The sequence below is a fragment of the Medicago sativa genome, chromosome 4, assembly GCF_051527215.1.
Source record: "Medicago sativa cultivar Bolivia chromosome 4, Bolivia_mono, whole genome shotgun sequence".
NCBI lineage: Eukaryota > Viridiplantae > Streptophyta > Magnoliopsida > Fabales > Fabaceae > Medicago > Medicago sativa.
This window is the reverse complement of record NC_140752.1, coordinates 81,124,928-81,137,996: the sequence shown is the minus strand read 5'-3', so window position 1 is coordinate 81,137,996 and position 13,069 is coordinate 81,124,928. Positions and strand designations below refer to the sequence as shown.

The 13,069-nt window shown below is 33.6% G+C and overlaps 3 protein-coding genes across 3 annotated transcripts; all 3 read left to right on the top strand.

Moving 5' to 3' along the window:
* The first annotated feature begins 415 nt into the window (after nt 1-415).
* LOC146932540 (pathogenesis-related protein 1B-like) lies at nt 416-1,112 on the top strand. The gene has a single exon (XM_085704239.1). The coding sequence runs from the start codon at nt 491-493 to the stop codon at nt 983-985; it is 495 nt and encodes a 164-aa protein (XP_085560365.1). The 5' UTR covers nt 416-490; the 3' UTR covers nt 986-1,112.
* A 1,561-nt stretch (nt 1,113-2,673) lies between these two features.
* On the top strand, nt 2,674-5,540 carry LOC146932539 (putative F-box/FBD/LRR-repeat protein At1g78760). Its single transcript, XM_085704237.1, has 5 exons — nt 2,674-2,765; nt 3,008-4,018; nt 4,143-4,451; nt 4,571-4,777; nt 5,081-5,540. Exons 2-5 carry the CDS (start codon nt 3,011-3,013, stop codon nt 5,159-5,161), a joined length of 1,605 nt encoding a protein of 534 aa, XP_085560363.1. The 5' UTR covers nt 2,674-2,765; nt 3,008-3,010; the 3' UTR covers nt 5,162-5,540.
* Nucleotides 5,541-9,866: 4,326 nt separating this feature from the next.
* Nucleotides 9,867-12,811, top strand: LOC146932538 (putative F-box/FBD/LRR-repeat protein At1g78760). The gene is made up of 4 exons (XM_085704236.1): nt 9,867-9,991; nt 10,079-11,059; nt 11,256-11,553; nt 12,487-12,811. Exons 2-3 carry the CDS (start codon nt 10,097-10,099, stop codon nt 11,535-11,537), a joined length of 1,245 nt encoding a protein of 414 aa, XP_085560362.1. The 5' UTR covers nt 9,867-9,991; nt 10,079-10,096; the 3' UTR covers nt 11,538-11,553; nt 12,487-12,811.
* Nucleotides 12,812-13,069: the final 258 nt, after the last annotated feature.

Here is a 13,069-nt window from a genome sequence, read left to right as displayed (position 1 = left end):
AGTTTTTTAGCCAATAAAAGTTCCAAATAAGCTTCTTGACTCTTCAACTAGCCAAGTGGTAATACTGGTTTATTGCAAGTTACAATTGAAACCCTACCAAGCCCGGAATATCCTCTCCCATTCAGGTTTGCATTGCTTATGTCTATGAAAATAGGAGATATATTTACAGTTAATTACAATTAGTAAACCCTCCATCATGTTAGTGTAATTACTTTATTATTATATCACTTCTAAATTCTAATTGAAACTACACAAATAACCGCAAAGTATTGTATATGTTACCAAGGGGGAGGTACCATTTTTGCTTAAAGATGCAACAAAGTACCCTCTCTTTCACCAAAAATAGTAAGACCCGGATTATGAACTTAATAAATTTAAATTAAAAATACACAAACACACCCCTATAAATAATCTCATCCATGCAATGCAAGAAGAACCATCATTAACACAACTTCTCAACTCTCATCTAAGATACAAAACATAACTAACAATGAGTTTCAACCACACATTTTCACTTTTTAGCCTCTTCTTGACCATTTTATCCCTTTGGTTTTCATTCTCCAATGCACAAAACTTACCTCAAGATTTTCTCGACGCCCACAACACAGCTCGTGCACAAGTTGGCGTTGCAAACATTACATGGGACAACACAGTTGCTACCTATGCTTTGAACTATGCAAATTCAAGGAAAAGTGATTGCAATATGGTTCACTCAAATGGACCTTACGGTGAGAATCTTGGCAAAGGCTCAAGTGGTACATTCACTGGAGTTACTGCGGTAAATATGTGGGTTAATGAAAAACAATACTATGATTATAACACTAATTCATGCATCAATGGAGGACAATGCTTGCATTATACTCAAGTTGTGTGGCGTAACTCTGTCCGTTTAGGGTGTGCTAGGGTACAATGTACCAATGGATGGTGGTTTGTCACTTGCAACTATGATCCCCCGGGTAATTATGTTGGTCAAACACCCTATTAATAACATTATACAGAGCTAAAAGGGTCTTAGCGATATATATATTTTGCTAAGTCTATACTGTATCATGGCATGGCATGATAATGTCATGCAACAAAATAAAATAATATTTCAGTGTTGTTTTTGGTAAGTTTTTATGCTGCGTATTTGTCTACTTTAGTTTCTCTTATCTGTTTATTGTTATATACTATAAATACCCCATTATGGGTCATATTTTCATTGACAAGTAAACTATTTTTCTGCCATTGTTAATTTCACACACACAATTGGTAAATTTTATTTTGCTACCATCGTTAGTTCCACAAACACGCACAATAAGTTTTTTTTTTTATTAACCATCATTTCTACGGTAAATTGAGTGACAAGTAAAGTCGGAAAAAAAAAAATCCGGGCAAGAAAAGGTGCAATTAAAGTTGATTTGGTTGCATACAAGAAAAAGTGCAATTAAAGTTTTGAAAATTAGGTTTACGAGTGGTTAAGCCTTCGAATCCTCTGTTGTTCACTGTAAAATAATTTGCCTCTCTTCTCTCTTAATGTTCACCTAGTTTTACGACGAATTAACACAATAGTTTTGATCAATCTCTGAAGTCAAAATCCTTTTCCTAAATTATAATCCCTTGATCTCTTAACTTGATTCATAAGTGTTGGAAGTATTACTAGTCCGATAATTCCTATGTCATAACTTAACAATTTTCTATCTCTAGCTTAATATGTTAAGTCAAATAGATTTATTAGGTTAGATTTAACAGCTATGTCTAGTAGTCAATTAAATTCTAAAATCAATTCATATAAACAAGAAGTTAGGGCTAGTAGTCATACATATTCATACAAAAGGCATTAAACACAAATAAAATTGAATAAAACTAGGATTTCATCGATGTTAAAGAGAGTTCATACAAATTACATGATTACATCTTACAATAGATTCATCTCATGGCTTAATCAAGAAAGGACTTAGTTACTCATAATTAAGACAATCAATAACAAAGGAAATATGAAACATACATAAATCAGAACCAACTATGAGTTGGTGTGAGATCCACGACGTGTTTCTAGGTCTCGGGTTGCCTCCTATGCTCTGAAGACTCCTAAAAATCGAACCATTGTTCTAAATTTGCATCTGGCTTTTATAGAGAAATTTCTGTAACAGCCTCTACCGTGCCACGTTACTGTTCCAACGTGTCAAGTTACAAGTCAATGTGCCACAGTTGATTCCCAAAACACCACGAAGCAGGGAAAAAAGAACAAACTCCAGATCCTGACGCTCCTTCAAACGTGCCACGATACATGTCCATCGTTGCACCATTTTTCCAGTAACTGAAGCTTCCAAAGTCTTCTCCAAATTGTGCAAAACTTGCTCATTTCATAGCCATATGACCTCTTAACACTTCTGACAACTATCAACTTATTTCAACATGTAATTCATGTAAAAGACTCTTTAACTTGCTCAAAAAGGAATAAAAACAAACTAAAAACATGAGTATGACCTAGTATCATCGTATTGTAACTACACCCTCCAGTCAATATTATAAGCAAAAATTCACATTTTTGGTTCATTGTATAAAGAATGTGTGTGATAGACTACATATATCATTTATTGAATAAACCTAAAAAATAAAGTTTTATTTATAATAAAATAGTGACGGTTGGTGTATTAACTTCGAATTTTTCAATATTTTCTCTCTTCTCCTACCATCGACCTCCTCTCCTCTCCCTCACTCACACCACCTGTGAGCGGTCCAATCCATCAGAGAACTCACAACTATACCATACGACGAGCAAGGTATTTTACATTCCTCATTTGAATTTCATTTTTATTTATTTTCCCCGAATTTACTATCCTGCTGTGACTTCTATTAACTTTTTAGTTTATTTTACATTCTCCAAATTATTATCCTGACTGAGAATTCAAGATACTTTTTTAGGTTTTTCTTTTCCCCAATTGTTTGTTTCCCTTTCCAATCGAACACGCCTTTAATTTAGCTCCAAATCTAGTTTTATAATTCCTTTTTTTTTTTTTTACAGAAAATGAGGCGCGGATTTATTACAGAATCATGCACGGATGATTCTACCGAAGAAAACACCATTTTGGAAAAGACGAAGAAGAGAAGGCAGTATACAAATGAAGTAATTGAAGACAGGCTGAGTGACTTACCCGACGGTGTTATTCTTCACATTTTGTCATTATTGGATACCAAACAGGTTGTGAGAACTTGTGTTTTGTCAAAGAGATGGGAACATCTCTGGAAACGTATTTCAACCCTTATTTTGCATTCTTCTAGATTTTCCTATGTTAAGCAATTTACAACATTCGTGTCTAAGATTTTGACTCTTCGTGATACCTCAACTGCATTGCGCGTTCTTGATGTTGACCGTAATGGTAATTTCGAACCTCGACTCCTTAAAAGGATTTTAAACTACATTTCCTCCCATAGTACCCACCTCCAGGAATTAGGTATCTCTGTCCGTGGTGATAGTTCTCTCATTTTGAGCTGCTTTTCTTCTTGTCGGGCTCTTACATCTCTTAAGCTTTCAATTTACCCTAGAACTGATTATACCGAAACATTATTTCCAAAATCGTTGAATTTGCCTTTATTGACCAGCTTAGATCTAACAAACTTCGCCTTCTGTGGTAGTGAAAGCGGTTGTGCTGAGCCATTTTCCGTCTTTACCATGTTGAATAGTTTGGTCCTTCGTAGTTGTAAGGTAAAGGATGCTCAAATCCTCACCATATCAAGTGATACACTTGCCAATTTAGCTATACATAGTCCTGTTGGAGAGATTAATTTGGCTATACATGATAATTCGTCCAACATGCCCAAAATTGAGCTATCGACCCCAAGTCTCTATACATTTACATACGACGGTAGTCTTATTCAGGAAATATGTGGGAGCGGACTTTCTTCTGTTAAACAGGTACATATCGATGATTCACGAGAATTTTCAGCTTCAGTGAGGCATGGTTTGCTTCTATTCAACTGGCTGCTAGACTTTGCCAATGTAGAATCATTAGCACTCTCTTCAACTACTCTTCAGGTCCCTTGTCATGTTTTCAGCCTTTATTATTACTTTCTTAAGATGCTACTTTTTTTAAATCTATATTTTGTTAAAATTCAATTGACTTGCATAAGACTGATCTTAATTTACCCTTATTGCTTAGATTCTCTCCTTGGTTCCTGATTTATTGGAGGTTAAGCTCCCTTCCTTATGTAACTTGAAGTCATTGGAAGTAGAATTGGTACCATTTATTCACCGCGATGGATTTTTATTCCGATCAATCGAAGCTGCCATGTTAAAGAAAGCTGCTGCCAAGTCTCGTAAAGAAGTTGCTAAGTTAAGAAAGGCATTCAAAGCACGTTTGGAACCACGTGCCATACCTGACGGTATGGTTGACTTCTTGCGACAAAACTCGCCGTCGGCGGAAGTTAACATCACCACAGATTTCTCGCATGTTTTAAATCCTAAGCAGGTAGGTATTTAAAAATCTTAAGGGAGCTGTGTGTGGTAATTTTTTTGAGAATCCGAGTTTAGATAATTTGAAATCAAACAAACCATATGAAGAGTTTGTGATTGGCTGTTACTAAACAGGTTGCAGAATCTATAAAGGGCGCGAAGATCATCAGCTATCGTTCGCGATTTTCCAAACGGCTCAGGCCTGTCCCCTTCCATGCCGCACCTGCTTCTGGTACTGAATATGATTCTGCCGCTGCTCTTGCTTCTGTCTCCATGACTGCTCCTGACGCGGTGCCTGCCTCTGCTGCACCTCCCAATCTTCATCTCTGCCGCGCTGAAAAGGTAACACTCCTCACATGCATTTTTAAGGATCCTCTTTGAGTTTCTTTAATAAATTTTTGTGAATATTTCCTTTTTTGTGATATTTCAGAATGAGACATCATAATAGATAATTGTAGGAACCCTTGTCCGCAATTTACTCAAGTAGAAATTGTTGAAGAATGGTGACAGAGCCATCTATAATAAAATCAGTTTTGAATTTTTCATATTCAGTTGTTATTCATTTGCTTTTTTATATCTGTTGTAAACTTTTTTCATGATTGTTTTTGTGGTGACAATTGATAGTGTTACCTTTTCTGCCTTTAGGATGATAAATCATCAAATGAAGATGAGGTGGAGAAGCGCCAACCTAACACCGACTCTCCACTTCTAGATAATGGCCAGTGAAGAGTTCTCATATTGCCTTTCTTGTTCCAATGCCTCCTTTGGGAACATTTCTTTTAAGATATCAGATCTGCAAATATCAGCTTGGATGACTTTACTGAAACCTGTTGTTTGATTTGACAAGCGTTTGGTCTATCACATGAGTTATTCATTTGAGGTCCATGAGTTCATCTAGTTGGTAGTCTCAAATTTTAAAGCGAAATTGTAATATACTGCACTTATTTTGGGAGTATGTCTCGGATACCGAGTTGCAATGTACAAATCATGTACACTGCAAATTGTATGTATAATGTGTCTTTTGTTTTCGGGAGCCTTCACGAATCATTTAGGTGCTACTGGACCCTGTTTGTGTTTTATCGATGACTTTTGGTTTTGTGCTAAATTTGTGTTATGATCGTGCTATTTCAAGCTTTTCTTTTATATAAACATTGTGTTTATTCTCATTTTGTTGATACTACTTTGTTTCTAACATATAGTACTGTTTATAGTTGATTGTGTGTTTCGATTTGTCAATAGTCACTACTTGAACAGAACAACCGTTGATGAGAAGTCGGAAGTAAAGTCAACTGGAAATCTTCTAAGAAACTAAAGATTTAAGTTGTTTATGTTCACATATTGGTATTTGGGTTCTAAATATTTCTGTTCTTGAAAATTCACATATGATTTTGTTTTTGATGAATTTAGGAGCCCAAAATTGCATATTCATCTAAAGCTACTAAGTTACTGGTACAGAAAAAATGCACGTTTGCCCATATCAGGAACAGTATCAATGCTTCAATTGGCTGTGAGTTTGATAGGAATATATCCTTGTAAGATAGATAGCTAATAAATCAAATCTAGTTGTATAAAAAGACTTTTGCTCGTCAGGAGCACTATTAGTGAACCAACAATGGCTTGGTGTGATCGCATGGTAGTTGCATCCTCTTGGTAGGGTGGTGTTTAGTGAGAGGGCTTCCTAATGATGGCAGTGCTTGAATAGTTAGTCATAGAACAACTTATTATACAACTCCTATTTTTCTCTATCACCACAGAATAATTCTATTTCCTTGCTAGAGATTTTCTGGTCTTTCATTTTTGCGGTTCTGTTTTTGACTTCTGAACAGTTCAGCAAAAAATGAAACCTACTCATATTTTTGATAGGTTCCTTGGTTGCAATATAGATGAAAGTGAATTATTCGTCCTTGTGATTTTATTATACCCAATGAATCTAACCCCCTCTTCTAGAGCATTCAGTAGTTTCTTGGTTAGCAAATGAATTCCTGAAAAGCAAAGGGAGGGAGTTGACCCTGTTTATAAGAAAATGGTCACTTTACAACAGAAAACAACCGGCATTAACTAACGAATCCTAACCTCGAATTAGCTATTAATAACAACCAACAGTTAAGTAACCACTTTACCTTTTCTTCTATAATACACATGAAAGATTTTATCCTTTGGTCAAACAGATTTGAGTTGAACATCACTATGGTGGTCGGGGGTTGAGTTTTTATTCACAGCATTGAGCAATTTGTAGTTTCTACTTTTCTTGCATTTTAGGGGTTAGGTGTTCTGACTTTAGTGAATGGTCATTGAATTAGTTGACTTAATTTCTTTGAGAGATTGTTTCTAACAGTTGGGTGGTCATTTCACGTGTAGTTCTTAAAATTTTTGGTATAATGTAGTTAAAGAGAGTTACTTAAGTTTAAACTTGGATTTTTCACTTGAGGGTTTGGGTATCTAGGTAGAACGGACGTAAAATGCAATGTACAGTAGCATACATGAAGACTAGCCAACCAATCCAATCTGGAATTGATACACAAGTTGGTTAGATTTGAGGTATTGCATTGAATGTTTCACTGACCCTGTCTCTGTAATTTCACCATTAGATGAGCCTTAATCTCTGTATACCACTTGGGTTGGCCTAGTGGTATTGGCTTAGGACATGGGAGTGTGCTCCTCCTCATGTTCGATTCTCTCTGGTGCCAATTTGAGGGGGTTAGTTTAGCTTCTTAAAAAAAAAATAAAAAATAAATATATTCAGCTGAATCAGCTCTGAGCAAACCAGTCTCATTCTAAAAATCTGATGTGTCCAGAAAACTAATGAAAATATTAAACAATAAGTAATAAGATGTACAGGTGAGTCAAACTAAGCCTGACATAGGATCTGCTTTAAAATTCAATGCCCAAAATTGCAATGCACAAAAATTAAAGTTTAATAAGATGTTTTAGAGATAAACTAAGCCTGACATAGGATCTGCTTTAAAATTCAATGCCCAAAATTGCAATGCACAAAAATTAAAGTTTAATATCCCTTCAAAAAAAAAATTAAAGTTTAATAAGATGTTTTAGAGATGGGAATTTTTAAACAGGACATAAGTTTCACGTAAGCAGGTATGAGCAAATTAATTAATGTACTCTACCTGACTTTGAAAGGAATATATAAATAAATTTTCTACATGCATTTTTCATCCTTCAATTTACATGCATCAATCAATTTCGTCTCAAATTATTTGAAATAGTTAAACGTCTCTGAATTTTACAAACGTCGATCAATTTCGTCAATCCGTCAAGTCTCACCATTAACGGTGATGACGTGTGATGTTAACCACCGGCGTGGATTGCCAACTCATCATATTCTTAACATTAAATACAAATAACACATATAACAAATGATAAAAGTAAATTCAAATATTAAAAAAATTTAACAAATTCAATCTTTATTGTCCACGATATATCAATTTTTCTTCTTCTAATCCTTTATTCCTTAAAAAAGATAATTGATGGGAGTGAATTCAAAATATTAAAAAAAAATAACAAACGCAATATGAATATATCTCCAGTTTCTTTTCTTTTATACTTTAAAAAGTGTAACAAACTAGATCGAGTAAATATATACGATTTTGGGCTGACGTTTTAATAATTCCAACTATACTCTAAAACAATTTTTCTATAACAATGATTGATGTCGATGTCATTAAAAAGATAAGAATTTTTATTATACTTTTTGGTTATATCATTGGTGTCAGTGAAATAGACAAACAAAGTTAGTTTGATTTGTTATAATTTGAAAGCAACAATCATTAATATTTATACTTTTAATCAAAATCAAAATTTCATATAAAAACGCCGTTTATAATTTTCAAACTTTTGCTAGTTATATAAAAAGAAAATAACATGTTTTGACTCTTCTGGGCTGACCTTTTCTTTTTTCAAAATTACCCTTTACTTTCAATACAAATTGCATATATAACTAATAGATAAGAGTAAATTCAAATATTAAAATAAAAGTGTAATAAACGAGTTCGGGTATGCTCCATTTAGGCTAAGCTCCATTTACTCCATTTAGGGTTTGGATGCAAGACATATGGCAAAAAAATATCTAACGGTTGAGATTTTAAATTAAAAAACAATAAAAGGTTGTTGTGATATGAGAGAAGAAGTGAACATGATTTTGTTTGTTATTATTATGTATTTTTATTAAACAGATATTTGTTTTTTAATTTAAAATCTCAACCGTTAGATATTTTTTTGCCACATGTCTTGCATCCAAACCCTAAATGGAGTAAATGGAGCTTAGCCTAAATGGAGCATACCCGAACTCGTAATAAACACGATATGAATATATATATATATATATATAAGTCCATTTTTTTCCTTTATCATTTAAAAAATGTAACAAACTAAATGAGTATATTTATACTTACTTTTTCATTATCCCAATCATATCATTAAACAACTTTTTCTATAATAAAGATTGTTGTTGTCATTAAAAACATACTCCCTCCGTTTCTTTTTATAAGCAAATTTTACTTTTTAGATTCATTCAATTAATGATGCATGTGGTCCATGACCACATGCATCATTAATTGAATGAATCTAAAAAGTAAAATTTGCTTATAAAAAGAAACGGAGAGAGTAAGAATTTAGATTTTTTTTTTTTGTTATATTGTTGATGTCATTGAAATAGATAATAATGGTTAGTCTGGTTTGTTATAATTTGAAAGCAACATACATTTATATTTTTTGTTTTAATCAAATTCAAAATTTAATAGAAAAAACACCGTTCATAATTTTCAAACGTTAACGCAATAAAAAAACAGAAAGACGGGCACATAAGTGGCCGTCATTTCGCTAGTTTTATATAAATTCTTTGACATTGATTAAAATTATAAGTATAAATATTTGTGACTTTCAAATGTAACAAATTTAACAAACCATATTTATCTTTTTCATTAACAACAATAATATAACAAAAAAAAATTATCTTTTTTTTTTGAGGAAAAAAATTATCTTTTTTAATAGCACCAACAATATAAAACTATTATATAAAAATTTATTTAAGTGTATAATTGAAATAGCAACCCTATATTCCTCCGAAATCCTCCATTCTTTTTTTCGATAGCATAGATAAATGGAAAAACAAAATAATCATATCGTATAAAATTTTAAAAGTGCATCCTTGAATGTAAGAATGTCATCTAAATCCTCGTAAGTTTAGCTCAGTTGGTAGAGATATTGGATGTTATATACATGAGATGGGGTTCGAATCCCAGACATCCCAATTCTCCACGTTTAATTATGTGAGCTTTAACCACTAAACTAAACTGCTTGAAAAAAAAAATAAAAATAAAAATCCTCTCAAACAAAAAAAAGGACAAAAATGGAAAAATCTAAAGATGGCACAATTTCCCAGGTCAAATTTTGTTTTCCCTCGCATAAGATTAAATAAAACGAATCGAAAAAAGCATTTACATATTCCCATTTCCATCCATTCTTTCTGCGAGTCGTTTCAGTTGCCGCAACGTTCCAACTTTCAATCCATCGGAGAACTCACAACTCGACCACGACATCGAGGTACGAGAGTTCAATATATACTTTCTAGTTTATTTCCCTAAACTATTATTCTGCAATCAACACAACTTTGTTTTCTTATTGTTCCAGATATACAAAATCGTTGGAATGGATTGGACGTACCAGATTGATTCTCACGAAGAAAACCTTATTCTAGAAAAGTTGAAGAGAAGAAGGCAAAGTGGGAATAATGAAGTAACTGATGAAAGTGAAGACAGGCTAAGTGACTTACCTGATTTTCTTCTTCTTTTTATTTTATCATTTTTGTACACCAAACACGCTGTGTCCAAGAGATGGAAACATCTCTGGAAACGTATTCCAACCCTTACATTGCATTCCTCAAGATTTTCCAATGTGGAGAATTTTGACATGTTCGTTTCTAAGATTTTGACTCTTCGTGATACCTCAACTGCATTGCAGGCTTTTGATCTTGACCGTCGAGGTAAGATTGAGCCTCAAGTCCTTAAAAATGTTTTAGACTATGTTTGCTCCCATAATACCTACCTCCAGGAATTAGGAATCTCTGTCCATGGTGATAGTTCTCTCATTCTGAGCTGCGTTTCTTCTTGTCGGGCTCTTACATCTCTTAAGCTTTCAGTTCACCCTAGAGATAATAATGGTAGTGATACTGGAATATTATTTCCAAAATCTTTGAATTTACCTGCACTGACCAGCTTAGATCTAACGAATTTTGCCTTTTGCGGTGATGAAAACGGTTGTGCTGAGCCTTTTTCGGTCTTTACCAAGTTGAATGGTTTGGTCATTCGTAGTTGTAAGGTTAAGGATGCACAAATCCTCAATATATCAAGTGAGACACTTGTAGATTTAGCAATGCATGATAACTCGCGTGACTTTGCCAAAATCGAGTTATCTACTCCGAGTCTTTGTAACTTCACTTTTTGTGGTAGACCTGTTCAAAGAATACGTGGTAGCGGTATTTCTTCTGTTAAACATGTAAGTATTGAAGCTGAAATGTATTCAGTAAGGGAGAAGTATCCTTGGATTCTATTCAACTGGCTGTTAGGCTTTGCCAATGTAAAATCATTGAAAGTCACTTCAAGTACTCTTCAGGTACCTTTCCATGTTTTAAGGCTTTAATTTTACTCTCTACTAGTCACTTCAAGTACTCTTCAGGTACCTTTCCATGTTTTAAGGCTTTAATTTTACTCTCTACTAGAAACTCCTTTTATTTCTTAATTTTGTTTAAAATCAATTGAATTGCAATTGCATAACTTATCCTAATTTACTCTCATTCCTCATTTTTCAGATTCTCTCCTTAGTTCCTAATTTATTGAAGTTTAAGATACCTTCTTTGTGTAAGTTGAAGTCACTGGAAATAGAACTGGAATCACTTCAAATGGGATTACCCGACATACTGATGGAGTCCATGTTAAGGAAAGCTGCTGCCAAGTCACTTAAGAAAGCCGCCAAGTTACGAAAAGCTTATGAAGAAGGTTGGAGACCACCGCTCATACCTAATGGAATGGTTGACTTCTTGCTACAGAACTCGCCTTCGGCGAAACTTGAAATCTCGTCAGTGTGGGATTGATTTTAAACTTAAGCAGGTATTTACTAAAAAAAATCAGTATCATTGTAATTATTTAAAACTTTGTTTTTGAACAGTTGATCAAAACTAACCTATATTATTATTCGTATAAGATTTTGGATTTCCTATGCTTTTGCTATATATATGATTTGTGATCTGCTTGCGCAATGAACTGACTTGATGAGCAAAACTGTCGATAAAAAATAGGAAGCATACTTCAAACTAGTAAAATAAAAGCATAATTTATTGTCAGTTGCTTGGGAGTTGCTGGGCACGGAGTCGTGCTAATCCAATTTTAAAATAAAAGCATAATTTAGACTCTCTTTGTAGTAAACATCAAACTAGTAATTAGTAAAGAAGCATAATTTTGGGAGTTGTTGAACACTTGGCCTGCATGTTGCTGTAGTCAATGAATGACCTTGCAGTTTTTTTTTTTTTTTTTGAAACGGCAAATGACCTTGCAGTTACTTTTGAGTTTTCTTTGTTTCAGTTGAGTGATGCTTCTGAAATATGCCTACTGCCTGGATTCTATTTGGAAAACCATTTTATTAGATTGAGATCGATATCGCTTGTTTAAACTTGCTTGGTGGTCAATTATTTTTTCAAAATATTAGTGGTAGTAAGATGAATTTCTGTGCAAATATTTAGATGCTTGTATTTAGTTATTTAATTGTTTGTTTTAAGGTAAGTCAGACCATAACTTGTGATCTTTTATAATACAATACAGCTCATGTCATAGGATTTGCATACTAAATTTCACCTCAAATATTGATGGTGTGTTCGTGAGAGCGAACTACTGTTATGTCATGATTGATTCTCGAATACAACTGTCATTTTTTGAATATTTCATATTCAGTTATTGTTCGTTTGCTTTTTAATACCACTCACAAATTTCTTTTGTATATGATTGATATAGCAGTGTTAAATGACATTGCTATTTTTTTGTTTTCAGGATGGTAAATTATCAAATGAAGATAAGGCAGCACCAACTCTCCACTTGATAATGGGCAGCGAAGAGTTCTCATATTACCTTACTATTTACAAATTACAATGTCTTTGTGAACCTTTCTTTTGAAATTTGTTTGGCTGACTTTACTGAAACATGTTTGATTTGGCAAGCATTTGGTTTATCGCATGAACTCTTCATTGTAGTCTATGAGATTCGTCTAGCTGATAGTCTCTAATTTTAAAGTCGTATTGTAATATTCTTATTTGGGGACCATCTCGGATTATGTCTCGAATGCTAAATTGAGGTGACAGTTTCTCTACTTTGTCAATTGTATGTGTGCAAGTAAGAAGTACCGAAGATAGCAAGGATAGAAGTCGTTAAAATGGTATATATCATTTGAATACCAAGCCAAGATTAGATATTCAAACCCATGAACCATGTTATCAAATTTACTGAAATCCATTGGTTATGCTAATCCATCCTCATTATGATATGATGGCAGTGCAGAAAAGTCATTTATTTGTCAAAGTGTTAATCAAATAGGTAAGACAGTAAATGTAGAACCGACCGAGCAGCACATACCTTA

Bases quoted from the DNA above. Each gene is read 5' to 3' on its own strand.
- LOC146932540 (XM_085704239.1), top strand. From the start codon at position 491: ATGAGTTTCAACCACACATTTTCACTTTTTAGCCTCTTCTTGACCATT.
- LOC146932538 (XM_085704236.1), top strand. From the start codon at position 10,097: ATGGATTGGACGTACCAGATTGATTCTCACGAAGAAAACCTTATTCTA. The intron at 11,060-11,255 runs GTACCTTTCCAT...CTCATTTTTCAG, and splicing joins TCACTTCAAGTACTCTTCAG to ATTCTCTCCTTAGTTCCTAA.
- LOC146932539 (XM_085704237.1), top strand. From the start codon at position 3,011: ATGAGGCGCGGATTTATTACAGAATCATGCACGGATGATTCTACCGAA. The intron at 4,452-4,570 runs GTAGGTATTTAA...GTTACTAAACAG, and splicing joins ATGTTTTAAATCCTAAGCAG to GTTGCAGAATCTATAAAGGG. The intron at 4,778-5,080 runs GTAACACTCCTC...TTCTGCCTTTAG, and splicing joins ATCTCTGCCGCGCTGAAAAG to GATGATAAATCATCAAATGA.